Raw genomic sequence first — 21635 nt, 5'->3', positions numbered from 1 at the left:
GGTAGAGGGATTTTCGGAATTGGCCAAGGTAGAGGTTTTTCAGTGACCGGAGACGCTGAGATCGAGGACGTGTTCACCTTGGTGAGCGGGGGGAGGTGGAGCAGGGGCGTCGGTGGGGTGGAGCGAGAGGAAGTGGAATGCGGAAAATCTGTCGGGATAAAGACGGGATGGGTCCGGGAGATGTCGTTTGGGAAGAACAGGCGAGATCTGGCAGTAGATGGAACAAGAATGAGTTCCGTGTCGAGGAGCAGGATGGTTCTCTTAGAACTGTTCGGATAGAACTTTTGAGGGATTCATTTTACTCCTCCTTATGTTCCTTTACTTTAACGTGATAACCCCTGCTTTGGCCTCACCTTACCTGATATCACTCACCAAAGCCCCCTCCGCATCACCTTGGGGGGGGGGGTACGATGTTAAATGATGAGGAACGATCACCTCGTATCCCCTCTACCATCCCCCCCCAAGCAGACGTGCCTTCCGCTTTCTCGTCCAAGTTGACCCTACGCCACCTGGACGCCCGCGTCTGTTTTTCAAACTGTGCCTGTTATCTCTGTCCTCTTCCTCTTAACCGTAGTACAGACGTTCATGTATCCTTCTGCTTTCCCCCCTCAGATGGGAGCTCCTGGAGGGTTGGGCCCGCGTCCCGTCTGTGACTCGGGGGCCTCATGGAGCGGGTGCGCTCCGTAAAAAACAAAACGGATCGCCAAACTGCGAGGCGTATCGCTCTTACATCCTGGTGATTCAGAGTAGAGGTGGATCCACTCGAGCATCTTTTACTTAGAGACACCAGTTAAAATTACGCCGCGGGCCGTTTCGGGGAATTCTGAGAGAAGATCTCTAATTAGGTCCAAAATAGATCTGAATTGCTTCAGATTCAGGCACACGCACGTCCATATATAGAACCAAAGTGTGACTTTTTCTCTGGACGGCCAGCAAGAGGATGGATTGAGAATATGCATTGGATTGTAGAGCATAAACGGATTCGCCGGGGACTGCGTGTACCGATCCCATGAGAAGCCGAGGAGGAGGGATGGTGGAGGAAAGAGGAGAAAAGGGTGAAGAGGCGGGGATTGTGGTGAAGGCGTCTGAGGGAGGAAGGTATCGGCGACACAACATTCTCGCTGTTCTCTCAAGCAGACTCTTCTGCTTCTCTCAAACGTAGCCTGGGCCAGACAAGACTCTGTCATTTATTCATTCGATCGTATTTAGTGAGCGCTTATTATGCATACTAAGCGCCTGGGAGAGTACAGTATAGCAGCAGACACATTCCCGCCTACAAGGGGCTCACGGTCTCGGGGGGAGACAGACATTAATATAAATAAACCGATAGATATCGTGATTAAGTTGTTTTGTTTTCGTCCATCTGCCTCCCCCGATTAGACTGTGAGCCCGTCAGCGGGCAGGGACTGTCTCTATCTGTTGCCGAATCGTCCCTTCCAAGCGCTTAGTACAGCGCTCTGCACATAGTAAGCGCTCAATAAATACGGTTGAATGAATGAATGCATTACAGATACACAGATACATAGCCCGAGGCCCGGGCTTCGAAACCCGACCCCCTCATGGCAGCTTCCGGCTTGTGACCCTCAACCGAGGGATCCAACCGATTTCCCCCAGTGCTCAGAAGAACGTTCGACACCTAGTAGCAAATACCACCGTAATCAGAAGGATGAAGGATGTTATAGAGTGGAGAAGCTTTCAGTGAAGCCAGGGGCCTTGGCCAGTCATCGCCGCGTTTCTCGAGCGCTCACCGTGTGCGGAGCGCCGTGCCGAGCGCTTGGGAAGTCCGGTTGGGCCACAGATAGAATCCCTGCCCGGCGACGGGCTCACGGCCTAGAAGGGGGAGACAGACAACGAGACGAGTAGACGGGCGTCACCGATCACGGGCCCGCCTGCCGCCGTGGAAGGGATGGCCCAGTTGCGGAACCGTGGGACCAGCCGGTCCCAGTTTTCCCTTCCTGGCCAAGAAAAGAATGGCTATTGTGAATCACAGATGAGTCAGGTCGATCAGCGGTCCCTCCTGCCTACCCTTCACCAAAGCCCGACTTGCGTATTCTGAGCGCGGTTGCACGTCCCCTCGCTTCGGTTGCTACTGCAGAGGGTCCCCGGCTCTCTTCGCCCCTAGCGGGAAGTTCCGTCAGGCCGTTATTTATGAGGAAATTAAGTCACGACTGAGGCCTCTTTGAATGATCCACCCTGCATTAATGGGTTGCCCGTGAAAAATAAGCTCCTGGTAGGGGGGGATCGTGTCTGCCGACTCTGTTGTAGTCTTCCAAAATGCTCTGTAAAGGACTCTCCCTCCAGGAGGTACTCAGTAGAGCGTCACGGAGTGATCGAGCTAGTTCGGAGAGAATTCCCGACTCGCTCCGAGCGGATCCCTATCGCCGTCGTGACCTTCCTCCCCTGTCGTTCGAAGGCAGAACAGCTCGAAACTCCAGCTGGCTGAAGACATTGTTAAATTCAGGCCTCCTCAGAAACCCTTGGAATAGAAGTGTTATCGTGATGCAGTTTAGTCCACCCCTCTTCCAGTTCTGGAGTCCAGTTCTCTGCCCACAGTTGAGCGCTCGATGTTGATGGATCGATGAGCGGGGCCTCAGATTCTTCTTCGTCGGGTTGTGCTTATCGAGCGCCAGTTCACTCACAGGACTGTAAGGCGTTCGGTTTGGGAAACGTTGAGTTGGAGGTGATGACGGGGCTCCCGGGTGGAGAGATCCCGAAGGGAGGAGGAAATACGAGGATATCGAGAAGGGGGGATGTGGTCGGCGACGGCGATTTGACGTAGATGTTTGAGGCGGTAGGTGAAGCGGCGAGAGCAGATGAGGTCCCCAGAGGGGTGGGTTGAAATGGGGACCCTGAAATGAATCTTGAGGGACCCCCCCTCCTCCCTTCCCCAGTCGGGGCTCGGAAGGCAGGGGAGGAGCCAAGACGAAGAGCCGAGAAGCACCACCTTTTTCAGATAAAGGCAACCCGGGAGTGATCAGAAAGAGAACGAAAATCATTTTTGAACGATCGTACGACAAGGTGACGGTAGAACGTAGTAAAGTAAGAACTTACACCGCGGCAGGTAAGCGGCCCCAGTGTTGCTAGATTACTTGACCAGGTTTCCGCACCTCAGCCTTTCCGGTCGGTGAAATAAAATCAATGTCATCTGGCGGGAGCCTGTTTCAGAGCGTTACCGATCGTAGACTCGCTGCCGCCCGCAAGACCGACTCACCCGCGTAATGCCGGTTTCCCAGTGAATTCTGATCTTTGGTTGCCGTTGAGGTCTCGGGCAGTTTGGTCTTAGCGCTTCTCTAGTTTCTTTCATCTCCTTCTCCTGACGTGGTGCTCTCTCTTTCAGTTGAGGAAGATAGGAGGTGGGGGCTTTGGCGAAATTTACGATGCCCTGGACTTGCTCACCAGGGAGAACGTTGCCCTGAAAGTGGAATCGGCTCAACAACCCAAACAAGTCCTGAAAATGGAAGTTGCCGTGTTGAAGAAACTGCAAGGTACGTTACCTCCTGTCGTTTGCTATAAAACGCTCGTCGCTTCCGGCCACTGCCCGGCTGAGTAGACACGGACTCTTTGGCTCGCCGTGGGCCGGGGCCGGGTCTTTTTATTGTCGTATTGCACTCTCCCAGGTGTTCGGTACGGCGCTCGGCCCGCGGGAAGCGCTCGATAAAGATGAATTCAGTCGTAAATGTGGATACGATGAATGTGAAATAACGAATTAGGTGGGAAGAGCGGCGTGACCTAGCGGAAAGGGCCCGAGGTGTGGGATCCGAAGATCTGGATCGTAATCCCAGGCTTTGCCACCGACCAGCTGGGTGACCTGGAGCCGGGTCGCTCACCTTCTCGTCTGTTAAATGGGGATAATAATCCAGGCTTCCCACCTCGCAGGCCCGTTACAAGGGCAGATGAGCGGAAAAGCACTTGGGAAAAATAACAGGAGAGAACTAAGAGAAGCGGCCTGTGGCCTGGTGGAAAGAGCACCGACGTGGGAGCCGGAAGGACCTGGGTTCTAATGATGACTCCACCGCCTGTCCGCCGTGCGACCTCGGGAAAGTCACCGGTTCCCTCGTCTGGAAAATGGGAACGTGCGGAACGTGGACTGGGTCCAACCGGGGGGGGGGGGGGGGGGGGGGGGGGGGGGGGGGGGTCTCGTGTCTACCTCAGTGCTCTGTAGAATGCCCGGCGCGATGTAAATGCTCAATAAATACCGTAGAAAAGCGCCGTACAGACTCGAGGGATAATCCCCCCGGTGCCCCGAGGGTGACCGTTCTGCTTTATACTTATTTTTCGGGGGGGTTTCCATTGGCGTCAATGAGGGGACTCCTTAATGCCCCGTGGTGTGACCGCCTGTGTCCCCAAGGAGAGATTGCTTCACCCCAAAATAAAGCGCAGAAAGATATACAATCACGTAGACCTGTTCCCAGTTCGCCTCCGTGCTCTCTGTCCTTTCTGCCTTGGCACCGGGCGATCTCTTGTGAGATTTCTTGTCAGAACCCTTGGCTCTCCCAAGTCTGTGAACTGTTCCCTGTTTCTCTGGCCCTGGGCGACTGCTAACCCACCCAGGGCTCAGCAAATACTCTCACCTGATTGCCCGTGAAGAGTGGAATGGCATAATTAACCAGTCCAGCCAGCGGGCAGGGAGATCTCGAGGTAAAGACGTCGAACAAACCGAGGTTCAGCCAAGGCCAAGTCGTAATTTTGCATCCGGAGGACTAAGACGACGTCCTCGTGTCCCCTTCAGAGGCTAATTCGCACCAGGATCGGCGGGAGGATTTATTGATGTCGGCGTCGGTTAGGCGCTTACTGTGTGCCAGGCACTGAGGTGAGCACGGGGGTGGGTACCGGTAAAGCGGGTCGGGGACAGTCCCCGTCCCACGTGGGCCTCGATCCCCATTTTACGGCTGAGGGAACCGAGGCACGGTGACGTGCCCTGCCCGAGGTCACGCAGCAGACCTAGTGGCGGAGGCGGGATTGGAACCCCTCCTTTAGCCGTATCTCTTGCTCTTGTCTACCCGGATCCCTCGGCCCGTCCAACTGGGCCTCCGACGTGCAAATCGGAGATCGGGACCTTTGAACTCAATTTCTACCTTGATTATCCTCACCGATCTCATCCGTACCTCTCGTGGAACAAGGCGCAGGGCCGAAATATAACCTACGGTGCCTGCGGTGGAGAAAAACCGTTTCTTTCTCCTTCCGTCCGTTCCAAGTGCGTGGATTCCCTGCTCCTTCGGTGGCTTAATTTGGGAATAGGCAGCAACTCGCTGCCCCTTGGGATTCTGGTAGGGGTTCAGCGGCAGCCTCTCTTCTGCGTCTCTCCTCCTTCCGTCAGCTGCTCTACGGACATTTTCGAGAAAAAGCCGGGTTCCAGAAACAGTCAGCGGCCGGCGGGGCGTTTTCCCTCGACCGCCACTTCGGGGGGCACTTTTAGGGACCCTCTGAAATGAATGCAGGAGCAGTCACCTGTTTGCTCTTCCTTACCTGTATCTGCCCGTCTTTCTGTCTGTAGGGTCCGCGCACAGATGCCGTGTATCGGGGTTCGGGCCCGGCTACGTGCGTGTGTGGACTTCGTAACAGAAGACGCCGCGGCCGGGGAGATTGGGTCACGGTTTCCGGAGCGGCCTTTTCAACCACTGCAGGATACGCGTGTCCGATCGGCCTGTTGCGCCCAAATGACCCCTTGCGGTCCGGTCCTGGCATTTGCCTCGTACTCTTTTCGTTTTCGCCCCTTACCCTCCTCGCGGCGTTTCCTTATCTCAGGGGGCCGCGCCGAGGATGCAGCGTCGGCGGAGGTTTTGGCGGAAGGCGTCCTTAGATTTGTTTCCCTTCCCTTCTGGCTTTAGGGTTCCCGACCTCGCTTCTCTTACAGCAACAGTCGGTGAAGTCCGGCACTTCCTCTGTATCCCGCAATTCTCCCGCCCCGCGACCCCGCCCCGTATGCGGAATTGTCTTCGGTAGTGAGAAATGGCATCGGTGACGTCGAAGCCTACTACGTGCGCGCGGGAGGCCAGGAGGAACAGTGGGGAATGACGACTCCGTCACGCCCGGGGATTGTCCCGCGGTCGTGCTCGAAGCGGCCGGTGCCGTTCTCACTGGGGCAGATTTGGCTCCAGGTCCTCTCGGAGCTCACGCTCGGAAAGCGGCGACGGTCCGCCCTTTGCTTCTCCGGCTCTCTGTACTTGAATGCCACGTTGTCTGAGGTTTCGTTTTGTGACGATCTTGGAACGTCTTCTCGGCACCTCGGTTTTGGGTGCCCGTTTCCGCCGCCTTTTCCCCCCAGAACCCTCCGATGGCTGCCTGTCGTCCTCTGCCCGGAGGAGGCCCGCGTACCGTCGGCCTCGGGGTTCGTCACCGGCTCTTTTCGCCGCATCCGTCTGCTCTGTTCACCTGCCGCTCGTCAGATCGCACCCTTGCCTCCTCCCCAGCTCATCTTCTGACTCGCCGACTCTCTCGTCTCTGACCCGGTGCTCGCCCCGTTCTCCCTCCCTGCGGTGACCTCCCGTTTCAGAACTTGACTTCTCTGCGCCTCGGTTACCTCATCTGCAAAAAGGGGGATTCAAAAAAAAAAAGTGAGCCCCACGTGGGACAATCTGATTATCCTGTAGCTACCCCAGCGCTTAGAACGGTGCCCTGCACACAGTGAGCGCTTAACAAATGCCGTAATTATTATTATCATCTGCCAGACCAGTTCAGAGCCCTCCTAAGATCCCGCCTTCTCCCCGAAGCCGTTTCTCATCAGTTCCCTCCACCCGAAGCACAGCAACTCAAAAGCCGCCTCAGGGATTTATGCATTTATCACGTCCGTCACCGGCACTTACGTCCAGTCGCTTATTTCTTTATCTGTTCCGCTCTTGAGTTCTCTTCCTACCGAGTTACTCATTTCTTCCGCCTCCTGCTCTCGGTATTTATAAATAATTTACGCCCGCATGTCCCCCCCCCCCCCGCATCAGATGATAAATTCTTCGACGGCCGGGGTTGCGTGTTGTGCTCCCGGTGCGTTCTCCCAAGTTCTTAGGCCAGCACTCTGCACAGGGTAATAAAAATACCCGGATCGACTTGGGAATGCCCTCTTTCGTCTCGCCGTAGAGCAGCGGGGCTTCATCCGTCTTCTCGTGGGAAACACCCGGCGGCGCAGTTTAGTCGAAGAAGGCACAGGGTCAGGGTGAGTAGACGGTCTCTGTTCCAGGACCTCACCGTTCTTGATCCCTTCTTGCCATTTGCTCTTGGGTGTCTCCTGATGACGGCGCCGACGGGTCTCTTCCAAGAACAAATTGGCGGGAGGATTAATTAATTGCGCATCATCGCCGACCGTGTGCCGGGAACTGAACTGAGGGCTGGGGTGGGCGCAAGCGCGTCGGGTTGGACGCGGTCCCTGTCCCACGTGGGGCTCACGGTCTCGGTCCCCATTGTACTGGTGAGGTAACGGAGGCCCAGTGAAGTGACCCGCGTACAGCACTGAGGCTCTCTAGAGCTGTAGTTTGGTTTGAAGCCAAATGGCGCGTTCCTGAGTAAACAGACCCTTTGATTCCATTTTCTTCTTCCTCGTGTATCCTGGCGTTGCTCTACAGCGGGCCGCCTAGGTGATATAATTCCGCGGCTTCCTACAGCTCAGGGTCGCCAGCCGACGTCTTTGGTTGCGTATAGGGTTTCCCTGGTGCGGGGCGATTCATTTCCTTGATTTCCTCCGGAGTTATTGGCGGGCGGCAGCCCTGGGCTGACCCGGCGGAGCGGTCCAGATTCAGTTGCCCGTCCCTTTGGGTCTGTGCTTTCGAGTGCGGTCGTCCTCGAACGGCAAAACCCGGAAATGTCTGCCTCGGGGACTTGTGGTGATACTCAGCATCTTCTCACACCCGCGTCTGGGCCGCTTGATGCATCCTCCAGGACGACTGCGTCGAATGAACCGAGCAGGCCTGGGCAGACCGTTACACCCTGGCCCCCTTTTCCCCAGTCGTAACGGGGAAAGAGCTGGCGACGGGGCATCTCGAGCTCTGACGCGGCGGCCCAACGTCGGAAACCTCGGTGATTTCCTAAGGAGCCCGGTGCCCTCCGGTTGGTCTCCGTCCCAGGCGATGTTCGCCGACGCGAGCTGGTTTGAGGCCGCCTGGCCGAGAGATCTCTGTGTCCTCGGGCGGGTCTCTGTCCCGGGCAGTGTTCACGCCGGTTGGAGGCCGCTCGACAGAGATCGGAGAGGGGAGCGTGGTGTAGTGGACGGAGCGCAGGCCTGGGAGTCAGAAGGTCAGGGGGTCCGATCCCGGCTCCGCCGCTTGGCCGCTGAGTGACCTTAGGCAAGTCACTTCGCTTCTCCTTGCCTCGGTTACCTCAGCTGGAAGATGGGGATGGAGACCGTGAGCCCCACGCGGGACAGGGACTGCGTCCAACCGATCTGCTTGTGACCACCCGTAGTAAGCGCTTAAAAAGAACCATTATTATTATTATCTGTGTCCCGGGCAGGTCTCATTGACCCTCGCTGGGAGAGAGAGATTTGTCTCTCCCTTACGGGCAGGGTCCGTGTCGGCCAACTATATCAAATAATAGTTTCCCCCTCACCTGGTACAGTGCTCCGCACAGAGTAAACACTCAGTGCCATCGACTGATCGCAGTGAAGAGCGGAGTTAGACCCAGTGGAAGGGTGAACTGCCTCAGACGATCCCGAACAGGTCCGCTCTCTAACTTCGGCAAAGTTGCGGGCTTCTCCTTGGGCAGATTTCTTGGGAAGAGAGGCTCCCTCCTGCGCTCCGGCGGGCCAGACGTCCGCAATGAGACGGCCGCCCGTTTGCCGGGGTGTGGCCGGACGGGGGAGGCCCTGGCCATAAGGAAATGGGGGCGAGTGGCCCAGAATCGCTGCCTGCCCTCTTCCTCGGGAATCGTAGCTTTACGCCGCCCGAACAGCGCCGTTCGGGCCTGACTGAGTGGGAGCGGGGCAGCGTTCTGGCGAAGGTGGAGTCGCGTTGTCACGACCGTTCTCTCTGCGGTCCTGGGGGCAAATCAGGAAAACAGTCCTGGCTCCCCACGTGGCAAAAACTCATCCCTCATCTTCTCTCCTAAACCGTTCCCCTCCTCCCAGCTTCCCCACCACCGTCCTCCCTGTCCTGGAGACTCTTCATCTCTGGTTGTCGGTGGCTTTTCGGCTCTCACGCTGCCTGTTGCCCCAGATAGCCCTTCCTCCACGGTGCTTCTGGGTCCGCCCCTTCGTCCTCAAGTCCTCATCACTTCCCGGCGGGGTGAGTCTGTCATCCTCTTCACCGGTTTTTGTCTCCGGCCCCCTCCCGCACTCCGCCGCCCGTATTAGCTTTCCAAAATGCGGTTCGGAAGACCTGACTTCCCTCCTCAAACCCTCAACTGGCTGTCCCTTTTCTTTTTTCTGCACTCAACAGAGACTCTTGACCAGTGGTCGGCCATCAGCCGTCTCCTTCCTACCTCCGGCCCCGTCCGCGAAAACTCGAAAATGAGCCACGCTCTTGATTCTACTGTGTCTGCCCCACTCCACGAGCCCTTTCCACTGCCCTTTCAGATCCGCCAAACCTCAGCCCCACCCGCCTTGACAACTTCCCAAAACGTCGAGGAACGTATTCCTCAACTCTGCGTCTCCCTCTTCGGACCAGATTATTGCATCGACCACCTTTAGCTTGGATGTCGATAGGTTTATTTATTCACCGCCTGCTGTTTTCCCAACTCAAGTCTCTCCACCGGATGATCGTGCCACATTTTGTTCGTACCCTTCGTTGTTTTTTGTTTTTGTTCTGTTTTCCCTTGGTTTTCACAAGAAGGTGGAGTAGGCAGCCAGCCTCGACCGCATCGGGCTCCACAGTGGTTTAGGAGCAAGTGAAGGCACGGTGACGTCTCCAGTTATTGAGGTTTCGGGGATAATGTGTTTCGTAACTACAGGCTGCACCTGCTCTCCTCCGGTGGGACCACTTGACAGTTCAGCGTCGATCAGTGGTATTTATTCAGTGCTCGCTCTGCGCACTAAGCGGTTGGGAGAGCGCGATACCAAAGGCGAAACAGACGCGTTCAGGCCCCAAGGACAATTCAACCGTCTCCTCTAGGTATCACCGGATTCAGTAGTTATCGCTGCGGACGTTTACCTCGCCGATCCCACCCTGGCCCTTCAGTTTCCCGCTTCCTGCCCCCCCATCCCAGTCTTCTCCCACCACACTTGCCCCGTCCCCTCGCACCAACCCCACGCCGCCTCCTCGCCCGTCCCTGTAGTCCCGGCCCACCACCACTCCTTATCCCCCTCCCCCTCCGTTAGTCCGCATCGACTCACTCCCATCCAAACCATCCCCACCCCTCGCGCCGTCCCCTCACCCGCTACCCCGCGGCGGCTTCAGCGAAGTGCGGCCTATGGAACCTTCCCTTCTTTGCTGACCTGTTTCTGACTCGGTCACTCCCCCTCCTCGCCATCACTGTAACCTGGCTTTCCTCGGACGACACGTTCTCCCCTGCTGCCGTCTTCAGAGCGGGGGGACCTCATCTTCTCCCACTCCCCTAGACTCACTGGGAAAGGAGGAGATGTTGGCTTCCTTCCTGTGCTGCCTTCACACCATTCCACCTTCCCCATCCCTTTCTTTCCCTTCCTTTGAAGTCTTGAATCACTCAGTCTTGGCATTAGAGGGAAAGGAATGATGGGAAAGTTTAGAGGTTGAAACCAGCAGCCAAAATGAGGTTTTGGTCCAATCCGCGGATTTCATTTTACCTCTAGCCCAGTCGACCACGGCTCATGGAGTCGACGATACTATTTAACAATGGTCATTTCAATGGAAATGGTATTGCTCGGCCGGGACTCCATCCGAATCCGTAATAACGATGAAGGCAGATTGCCTTTTTCCCTTCTGAAGTATTTCGTAGGGAATTTCACCGACCCTCATTTTGTAGCTACCCAGGTTTGTTTTTATTACCATTGCGTGCCGTTGAGGCGTTTCCGATCCGTAGCGACTCCGTGGATGTGCTTTCTCCGGAACGGCCCGTCCTCTGCCGTGACCCGCAACCTTTCCGACGGTTCTTCCGTTATCTTTGTTAGAGTCTCTATCCGTCTAGCTGCCGGTCGGCCTCTTCCACGTTTTCCCAGCGTTAGTGTCTTCTCCAGAGAATCGGTCCCCCGATAACGTGTCCGAAGTATGCTAATCTAAGTCGAGTCATTCGGCCTTCCGAAGACCACTTTGGTTCAATCTGCTCCGGGATCCGTGTGTTTGGCTTCCGGGCAGTCGGTGGGATTCGCCAGAGCCGTCTCCAGCACCGCATTTCCAAAGAATCGATGTTCTTTCTCTCCCGTGTTTGCGCCGTCCGGCTTTCGGATCCGTACGTCGTCACCGGAAACGCCGTAGAGCTGACAGTTGGGATTTTTGTGGCGATTGTTACATCGGCCCGTTTCGTGACTTTTCCCGGGCCCTGCATAGCGAGTCGTTCCTAACGTTAATCCTCGGCCTGTTTCTTGGCTCCTAGGTCCTTTATCATTGATTATCGGTCCCAGGAGAGAAAAACCCAAGTTCGTAGCGGATGAAACAGCATGGATTAAAAACTGTATGTGGCTTGCTCAGTCCCGGCAAGATCCTCCCCTCCAGAGTTCAGTGCCAAGTCCCCAGAAACCCACCGCACCATTTCCTTATTCTCCCTGGGGTGTCGTTTTTCCTTGGTCTTTTAAACTGACGGATGATTTTGCAAAACACACCCCGATTTTTGGAATCGTTGTCTTTCTGACTAAGCGCCATCAAGTTTCAGGAACAGCATGAGTCAGGGTCGGTGATCGGAAGGCTCCAGCGCCGAATCTACTCATGTCAAAGGAATTTGTCCCGACGGGCGTTTTTAATCCTCTGCAGCCAAGTATTGTAAAAGCTTCAGAAGAGCGACTGCACGTTTTTTAACGCGTATCTTTTTTTTTTTTTTTTGCTTTTACTCAGGAAAAGATCACGTTTGCAGATTCATTGGCTGTGGGAGGAATGATCGATTCAACTATGTGGTCATGCAGTTGCAGGTAGGTTAACCTTTAGAAACTTCAAAGAGCGTCTCTTCAAGTCCAAGGGAAAGAGAGCTTGATAATGACATTTTAGTTAACGGTAAAACATAGAGGGTGGCCCGTTACGCCATTGTTCCCGTCTTTCCCCCATGGGAGGCAATCTCTCTCCCTCCAAATCCCCCCAACCGGTCCCTCCTTGGCTTCATCGGAGGGCCTCGAGAGCATCTCCGCAGAGAGGCGTCCGTTCATTGTCGTATTTATTGAGCGCGTACTGTGCGCTTGGGACGTACGATTCGCCCGCAGGGAGAGACGATCCCTGCCCGGGAGCGGGCTCACGGTCTAAAAGACTATTAATCCTAAAAAATTCCCCCGTTAATCCTCGCTTCTCCGGTCCCGTCACGTAACAGCCCCCTTAGCGGTCGTCTGTTAATCCGTAGATGGTTTCTGCAGTTAATTCCTTTCGTTTTCTCACTCTTAGCTATGTTCTTGCACTTTCAGCTGTTGCCTTGGGGCAGTTTGTGCCTCTTCGGTCTCCCCATTTCGTTGTAAATTCCTCAGGCACGGAAACCAGGTCTTTTATTTCTGTTGCACGTTCCCCAGCAGTGCCCGGGCAGATGCTCAGCAAGAGCGGCGGATAGTTACGAAAACGGGTTCGGAGATTTTGGGGTAGGGCAGGGAGCCTAGGGAACTTATCACCGGCCGTCTCCCTTTCCATCGTGGGGTACTTGAAGAGGGAAGAGAGCCTCGGAGAGCAGCTCTGTCCTTCCCGGTCGTCGCGGTTACGGTCATCTCGTATCCACCCCCGATGTTTATTATATAGTGAGCGCTTAACGAACGTCACCCTTTTGAAAAACGGTGCAGAGTGAAGTGCGAAACCTACTCTACGGAGAAAGTTTGAGGATGGGGATATACGCGATGCTCCGCGTACGGTGAGCGCTCGACAGGAACCGTCGACTGGGCGATTGAAAACGTAGAGCCGGATGCCGCCCGCAGTTACTTTCGATGGGCTTCTCGGGGTCGTGAGGCTTCTGAGGGCCCGTGGATCGATGGGGTGCCCCGGCGGGAGGGAGGAGTAAAATGAAAAGAATTCCTGCCCTCAGGAACAGCCGAGTGGGACCGGAGGGAGGGGGAGAGTGGATGAACGGAAAATCGGCCCAGCTGGAGAGCGAGGGCGAGATTGGCGGGAGGATGGAACGACTGGCTCCGGAAGAAGTACGGAGGAGCGAGCGAGCGAGCGGAGAGCGTGGGAAGGACGGTCGTCTGAGAAACGGGTTCGGGTGCGGGCGAGACCGCCACGCCTGGGGGGCCGTTGGGGCCGGGCGGGGAAGGCGAAAGTAACCGCGTGAAGTGAAGGTAGAAATTTGGGATCGTGAGGTTGGGCGACCGCCGACGGAGGATGGTTTTGCCTGGAGGGACTAGCGTTCAGAAGACACGGGTTTGGAACGCCTGAGAGGTGAGTTGGAAGGGTGGACGGCCGGGATTTCCAAACAGGGAACCAGAGATCTCGTCGTTTCGCACCCAGCTTTCTCTGCCCATCCAGAGAGCGCTTAGTAAGGTAAGCGCTTAGAGACACTTAGTAAGCGCTTAATGATGATAATAATGATGGCATTTATTAAGCCGTTATTATGAGCCGAGCACTGTTCTAAGCACCGGGGTGGATACAAGGTAATCAGGTTGTCCCATGTGGGGCTCACAGTCTCAACCCCCATTTTACAGATGAGGTAACCGAGGCCCAGAGAAGTTAAGTGACTTGCCCAGAGTCACGCAGCTGACAAGTGGCGGAGCCGGGATCAGAACCCAGGACGCCTGTGTCCCAAACCCGGGCTCTTTCCACTGAGCCACGCTGCCTCTCCGATGATGATGCTAATGGCATTCGTGAAGCTCTTACTGTGTGCCAGACACTGTACTAAGCCCTGGGGTGCATACAAGCCAATCGGGTTGGACAGAGTCCCTGTCCCACGTGGGACTCGCCGACTCAATCCCCATTTAACAGATGAGGGAACTGAGGCACAGAGAAGCAAAGTGACTTGCCCACGGTCACATAGACAAGTGGCGGAACCGGGATTAGAACTCATGACCCTCTGACTCCCAGGCCCGTGCTCTGTGCGCCACGCCGTGCTGCTTCGATTCGAATTGCGGCTTAACAGATGCCACCATTGATTTATTGCAATTATTCCGAATACAAAATGGCGCTTATTCCGACCACTTCGTAATGGCGGGAGGAATTGAAGTGGTCGGTCTTCTCCCCGAAGATTTTTTTTTTTGGGGTGATTTCTGGGGGGAGGGCTGGGCTCTTTAAGCCAGATTGGACCTTCCGGGCCAAAGGGCCGGCGGTGGCTCGGAACGACGAAATACTGAAGACGCGTGTCTGGGTTATTCCGAACGTGGAACCGCGACGCCCGATTCCTCAGCCCTGTCGTTTTCCTGCCCTCGACGCCAAGAGCTTCCCCTGCGGTATTCCGTGAGCTCCCAGAACGGTGTCGGGTGCGGACCTCATTGCCCTCTTCGGGAAATTGCCCCGAAGCTCTCCGTCTCAGAGGCGGACCTTACTCTTGGTCTCCGTGAGTGGGTCAGGGCGGCGGGCTCGTCCGTACCGACGCAGCAGCCACCGGAGGCCGGGCCCCGAAACGGGCCGGAGAAAGGATCGCCAGCCCTTGAGGGAAGTGTGCCGAAGGCCGGGTTGGCTTCCGAGGAATGAGAGAGGCCCGTCTCCCGGGGCGGGGATTTCGCCGACGCCGGTGAACGGCATTTAGCTTTTCCCCCGGCCGAGGAGCTTTGAAATCTCTACTGACCATTTGTATCTGGGTTCCTTCCTCAGGGTCGGAATCTGGCAGACCTACGGCGGAGCCAGGCCCGAGGGACTTTCACGCTCAGCACGGCCCTGCGTCTGGGCAGGCAGATCCTGGAGGCCGTGGAGAGCATTCACTCCGTGGGATTCTTGCACCGAGACATCAAACCGGTGAGGCGTGAACGGAAGGTCGCGCTCGTCCTCGGTGGCGGCGTCTCTGCCCCGGGGGAGGCGCGGGATTTAGTTCGGTCACGGCCCTCGGGGTCCCGTCGTCGCTCAGGCCGTCCGGGGCGGACGCCCTCCTTCCGTACTCTGTGGCGGTGCCGGAAAATGAGCGCGTTCCCCACTTCCTTTTGGAGAGGGATCTTCGGGGAAACGGTAGGATGGACTCCGCCTTACCTTTTCCAAGACGGAAACGGAAAAATCACGAGTTACGGCAAGACAGAGAAAAAAATAGGACGAGAGGCTATAATCCTTTACTCTGGATAGACGTGTTTTTGAAAAATGGGTTTTGCACCGTATCTGGCTCTGGGTGGGAAAGCTAACCAGGCCGTTGGTGATTTCTTCTCTCTGCCGGGGTGCTCTGCCGTATCTTCCGAGTCATTTCTTCTAGTGGCTTACAGAATAGACGGTGGTTCAAATAAATGGCACGTCAGTGACGTGAGAGGGGATTCTTTTTCTCCGTTTTCTGTCCGGTGCCTCGATTTCACGGTGCTCCTCACCGCGGTCGGTGGCCCTTGTTTGGAAAGAAACGTCGATGTGTTGTCTTCTGGAATTTTATTATACAGCAGAAACAACAGATTTTATCCGGCTTTTCTACAGATCTATCACGCAGTTTGAAAAAGGGAGACATCTGTTCTCTCTCGCCGCGTCGAACCCCGAGCGCTTCGCGTGAAAGCCTTGCCCGTTAAAATCTGACGTCACGTGGCCGTTCTCGGCCGCCTCTCTCAGAGTGCCAAGTTAGCGTTGTGATCTGAACCGGGAAGGACTTCTGTCCACAGAGGCGTTTTCCCGAGATAGGAGCCCTCATCTCAAAGAGCGTTATTTCTTGGCCAGATTCCCGTTGTTTTGGCCCTGGTTGTCTTCTCCCCCTTCTCCGGAGAGATGTCACCGTTCCCGTCGTTGGACGACGCTAGAGAAGCAGCGCAGCTCGTGGGAAGGGGCCGGGCTTGGGAGTCGGAGGTCGTGGTTCGAATCCCGGCTCCGTCAGCTGCGCGACCGTGGGCGGGTCACTTCTCTGGGCCTCAGTTCCCTCAGCCGTCAAACGGGGATGAAGACCGGGAGCCTCACGTGGGACAACCCGATGACCGTGTCTCCCCCAGCGCTTAGAACAGTGCCGTGCACCTAGTAAGCGCTTAACAAATACCAACATTATTATTAGTATTATTATTATATCCGATCTCTAACCTTGCAGAAGGGCATTGTTCGCTTCAGGCCTGATGCAGATATCTCAGTCGGAGGTCACTGCTTCATTGTCGTGATGCTGAATAACAATTACGATATCGGTTAACAAATTGTCAGGGCATCGGGTGTGATCTCCCTCAAATCGACCCGGCTCCTCTCCGGTCCCGTCTGATGATAATGTTGGTATTTGTTAAGCGCTTACTACGTGCAGAGCACCGTTCTCAGCGCTGGGGGAGATACAGGGTCGTCAGGTTGTCCCACGTGAGGCTCACGGTCTTCATCCCCATTTGACAGATGGGGTCACTGAGGCACAGAGAAGCAGCGTGGCTCAGTGGAAAGAGCCCGGGCTGGGGAGTCAGAGGCCTGTGGGTTCGAATGCCGACTCTACCACTTGTCAGCCGTGTGACTGTGGACAAGTCACTTCACTTCTCTGGGCCTCGGTGACCTCATCTGTCAGGTGGGGATGAAGACCGCGAGCCTCCCGTGGGACGACCCGATGACCCTGTATCCCCCCCAGCGCTTAGAACAGTGCTCCGCACATAGCAAGCGCTTCACAAATACCGTCGTTATTATGAAGTGACCTGCCCACGGTCACACAGCCGCCAAGTGGCGGAGCCGGGATCCGAACCCATGACCGCCTTCAACTCTCCCGTCTCTCCTAGCGGTATCTCAAGGGGAGAGGCGTCCCGGCTCCTCCCAGAGTCCCTCCCCTCCGCCCCCCCCTCCCGCCCACCCCCCTAAGAAAATCCGTGCCCCTTCCCGTCTGCCCTCCCCGAGCGCCATCTTCGACTGTCGGTTTCCCAGCAGTTTCTTCCCCGCTGCTCGCGTCTCCCCGTCCTAAAAAAGATCCTTCCTTGACCCCGTGGCCCCCTCCAGGTCTTGCCCTGTTTCCCTCCTGCCTCTCCCGACTCTTGGAACGAACCCTCTGTACCCCCCCGGTTCTCCGCTCCGACTCTCTCGTTGATCCTTTCCCACGTCGCTTCCGTCCCCTCCCGAAGCGTCACCGACGACCCCCTCCTCGCCGGTCCGGCTGCCTCCGCTCCAGCTGGTCCCCCTTGACCTCTCCGCCGCCTTGGACGCCGTGGACCAACCCCTTCTCCTGGAAACACGATCTCACCTCTGCCGGGTCTCCTTCTGATATCCGGCAGGCGCTCGCTGCGTGCCGGGCACCCTACTACGCGCCGGGGCGGCCACGAGAAAATCGGGCCGGACGCAGTCCCTGTCCCGCCCGGGCCTCACGGTCTTAATCCCCGTAACTGAGGCCCAGAGGAGGGAAATGACCCGTCCAGGGCCTCGCGGCAGACAGGTGGCCGAGCCCGGATCAGAATCCGCGACTCCCGGGGCCACGCTCAAGCCGCCGGAACACGCCGCCGCCCGTCAGACCGCTCCGGGTCGGTCTTTCTCGCGGACTCCCCCCTCCCCTCACTGTGCTAGGCGCCGAGGCCGATACGAGCAAATGGAGTTGGACGCCGTCCCCGTCCCCGCGGTCTTAATCCCCGTTTTCCAGATGAGGTAACCGAGGCACAGGGACGTTGGGCTTCCTGCCCGAGGTCACGGGTCGGGTGGCCGAGCTGGGATTAAAACCCGGGACCTTCGGACTCCCGGGCCTGGGCTCTTTCCACTGGCTCCTCTAACCCCAAGAGCACCGTAGGGTTTAGCGTAGGGTCAGATTACGTTCAGATTTAGATGACGGATGAGGGTGAGACAGACAGCTCTACGGGGAAACATCCTCAGCCTCATCCCCCAAATTCCCCAGCACCCTTCCGGGGCTATGGGTATCTGGAGCCTGGGCCGGCCCGGTCGGGGGGGTGTCGGGGGCCCCCCTTCTAGATTGTAAACCCTGTGTGGGCAGAGATCGTCTCTCTTTCTTGCCCAGTTGTACTTTCCAAGCGCTCGGTCGAGGGACAGTAAATGCGATCGAAAGAATGAGTGAATCTCGGGCCCGGCGCCCGCCCGGGCTTGGCTGGAGGGGCCGCGTGGCTGGAGACGGGGAAAAGGCGCCGCACCTGGAGACCCTGGGCCTTCTGGTGCGCGGGGATCACCGGAGCCCCCCATCCCTGGCCCTTGAAGCGGGGAGAAGGTGGCCCGGCTGGTGGTTTGCCTTTGAACCGCCGAGGATGATGAGGGTATTTGCTAAGCGCTCACTAGGCGCCGGGCACTCTACCGAGCACCGGGGGTGATCCGAGCAAACCGGGTCCCTCTCCCACGAGGGCCTCTCGCTTTCATCCCCGTTTTACAGACGAGGTCACCGAGGAGAAGTAGAGAGACTCGCCCGGGGTCACCCGGCAGGCGGGGCCGGGATTAGAACCCGTGACCCTCCGACTCCCAGCTCCAGCCGTTACCCCGTGCCGCTTCCCGCGCGGAGGCTGCGGCGACGTCTCCCCGGCATCCCTTGCCCCGCCGGACTCCGGGAGTTGGCCGGGAGGATGGAGAATTGGCTTCCGTTCTCGTGCGGCGTGGCGTCCTGGCATTCTCGAGGGAGAGATGCTCGAATTTTAGGGAGAAATCCTCCATTTGTGCCGTCCGCCCGGTGTTCGCGGGTGGTTCCTCCCCACCCCCCCCACCCCCGCCAGGTGAACGTCTACGTGTACAGAAGCTCGGAATGGCACGTCGCAGATCTGGCCCCGGGCCACGAGCCATAGTTGGCATTCCTCCCCGCGCACGATGGGCTCGGCCGGCCTCGAAGGGAGCCGGGCACCGTTTTGATCAGAGGCGGTCCGGAAAAGCGCTCCGACCGGGCGAGTTGGGCAATGAGGGGCAAAAAATGATGTTGGGCTTAAATGTATTGGGAACATTTAGTGCCGTGGACCGAGGGCTTTTTCGTAACGCAGAACATTAATAGAGTGGAGTTCCTCAGCTTGAGCCGGGTTTTAAGTACGGAAATGTTGAAGTGAGATGGAAAAACCATAAACGGACCTAATAGTGTCTGCTTCTCACTGCGTCCCAGGCCAATTTATGGCTTAATCGAGAGTCTAAAGTGGGTGGATGAAGCAAATTATAAATACGCCCGTGTCCTTTTGCCCTGCTACAGAAATTGAAAACAGAGGAAATCGGAGACTCTCCTCCTCATTTAATCGAAATGCATAAGAATCCCCTCGGGCCTCTAAACTGAAAGCTCGCCGTGGGCCATGGAATATATATTCCAACTCCTTTGTATTGTACTCTGAGTGTATGGTGCTCCGCACAGGGTATGCGCTCAGTAAAATACCGTTGATTTTAATATGAAGGTTCTCCAGTAGCTTTAAGTACAACATCTGGAAGAAATGCTGTTCGATATTAGCCAGGTGCATTTTACGGAAGTAATCAGTTTCGTGTAAACACGTCCCGGTTTGCTTCCCACGAAGTGCCCGGGAAATAGCAGAAGAGTCGTGTAGTGTTTCATTCGTTTTCTACCTGCTTATCAAATTTGGATTTGCTGGAAAAGTGGGGTGTGGAAGGAGGGAGAATTGGAAACGAGGGGGAGTACCTCTAATTTACGAACTCGCTGAAGTTTTATCACCCAGTCAGTGGTATTCAGTGTGAGTGCTTACTGCGTGTAAACATGGCCGTGTCACCCCGTCCTAAAAAAAAAACCCTCCCCCGACCCCGCTGCTCCCTCCAGGTATCGGCCCGTCTCCCTCCTGTCGTTCTCTCCCGACTTTCTGAGCGAGTTTTCCGCCCCCACTGTTTCGCGTCCCTCCCCGACCGCCTTGAATCTGGCCTCCGTCGCCTTCCCTCCAGAGCAACCACCCTCTCGAAGGTCAGAAACGTTCTCCGTGCCCAGTCCTGCGGCTCCGTCCCCATCCTCCCCGACCTCTCGGCTTGCCTCTGACGCCGTCCACCGCCCCCCTCCTCCCGGAAACGTTATCCCACGTTATCCAAGCTTCGCCGACACCGTCCTCTCCCGGTTATTTCTCCGGCCGCCCGTTCTGTCCCTTTGGCCGGCTCCTCCTCTACCTCACACCTCCTCAAGGTTCAAATCTCGGTCCCCTTCTAGTCTCCATCTCCACCCGTTCCTCCGGAGAACTCGTTCGCTCCACGGCTTCACCTGCCACATCTCTACGGACGCTACCCGATTCTCCGTCCCCGATCTCTCTCCCTCTCTGCCGTCTCACATTTCCTTCTGCCTCCAGGACAGCTCTGCCCGACTGCCGCCGCCTCAGACTTCACGTCTGTAGTTCTGTTTATTCATATCGATGCCTGTTGACTTGTTTTTCTGTGTGTCTCCCCCCTTCTAGACCGTAAGCCCGGTGAGGGCAGCGATCGTCTCTCTCTGTTGATCAGTTGTACTCTCCAAGCGCCCAGTACAGCGTTCCGCACGCAGGAAGCGCTCAATAAATGCGCCTGAATGGGTGAATGGGGCTTCCGCTAGAGCCGACGGGGTTCGCGTTGACCCGGGACCCAAGAGCGCTGAGTTTGGAGCGCGTCTTTCTCAGCGGAATTTTCACACGCCTACCGAGCGATGTCAGGGAGAGAGGATCCTGGAAATGCTAAGGGATTTGAATTTTCCACCGAGGTAGAAATAAGAGTGAAAGGAAAGCATGGGCGACGGCAACTAAATAATCAAATTATGCCTTTTTTCTGTTTCTCGCTCCAGTCCAACTTCGCCATGGGACGCTTCCCTAGTACGTGTAGGAAGTGCTACATGCTAGATTTTGGCTTGGCTCGGCAGTTTACCAATTCCTGTGGTGACGTCCGACCGGTAAGGCTTCTTCTCACAGCTCTGCTTCGGAGCTAATGTCTTTTTTCAGGACGTTGGCGTTAAACGAGCTCCCGAAACAGCAGGGACCGTGTCCGGGGTAACGCGGAGCAGCCCTCCGGTTGTGAGACGGCGTCGCCGCCGTATCCCCGAGGGGCGACGGTCGACTTGGAGATATTTCACCGTCCACAGGGCGGACAGGTCCCAGCGTCGCGCTGTGCTTTTTAGAAGACGCGGCGGAGGGAAACGTTAGCAGTTTCCGCCCCCTTCGAGACAGCCGGACCACGTCCGCGCTGCTGCCGAATCGAAATCCCCGGACGCCGGGTCCTTCTTGTTTCCGTTTCAGCCTCGGGCCGTGGCAGGATTCCGAGGGACGGTGCGCTACGCCTCGGTTAACGCTCACCGGAACAGGGTAGGTAGCCCAGCTGAAGCCCTGACGGTCCGGGGCCCCGAAGATACCGCCGGCCGGGTCTGTTTGGTGCCTCCCGCTTTTCCTCGGTCGTGGTAGTCCACGTGTTCCCCACCGCGGGAGTTGAGAAAAATCAAACGAGGACAGTCGTGTGGGACTTGGGGAGGGGGGAGAAGAAGGTGAAGGCAACGGGGCGTGCTTTGAGACCAGAGCATCTTGCGATCCGTCTCAGGTCGGGTTTGGTTCGGTGTCTAAGCGCAGGAAATTCCCGACCTCACGAGCCCCCGGGCCCCGTTTCAGTCGGTTGTATTTATCGAGCGCTCCCTGTGCGCGGGGCGCTGTGCCGAGCACAAGGGAGGGAACGACACAACGGTATGACAGACACGTTCCCCGCCCACAGCAAACTCACTTAAACTCA

General features: G+C 56.7%; 1 protein-coding gene across 3 annotated transcripts in view; it reads left to right on the top strand.

Moving 5' to 3' along the window:
* Positions 1 to 21635, top strand: part of TTBK2 (tau tubulin kinase 2) — an 80410-nt gene that overhangs the window by 22286 nt on the left and 36489 nt on the right. For all 3 annotated transcript variants that reach the window (XM_029078285.2, XM_029078284.2, XM_029078286.2), the window contains exons 3-7: positions 3338 to 3485; positions 11883 to 11956; positions 14757 to 14897; positions 20707 to 20811; positions 21155 to 21220. In XM_029078285.2, the coding sequence (XP_028934118.1) occupies positions 3338 to 3485; positions 11883 to 11956; positions 14757 to 14897; positions 20707 to 20811; positions 21155 to 21220 (534 nt within the window). The remainder of the gene's footprint in view (positions 1 to 3337; positions 3486 to 11882; positions 11957 to 14756; positions 14898 to 20706; positions 20812 to 21154; positions 21221 to 21635) is intronic.

The sequence above is a fragment of the Ornithorhynchus anatinus genome, chromosome 13, assembly GCF_004115215.2.
Source record: "Ornithorhynchus anatinus isolate Pmale09 chromosome 13, mOrnAna1.pri.v4, whole genome shotgun sequence".
In the NCBI taxonomy this organism is placed as follows: domain Eukaryota; kingdom Metazoa; phylum Chordata; class Mammalia; order Monotremata; family Ornithorhynchidae; genus Ornithorhynchus; species Ornithorhynchus anatinus.
Note: the sequence above shows the minus strand (reverse complement) of the source record. Positions and strands in the feature narration are given on the sequence as shown.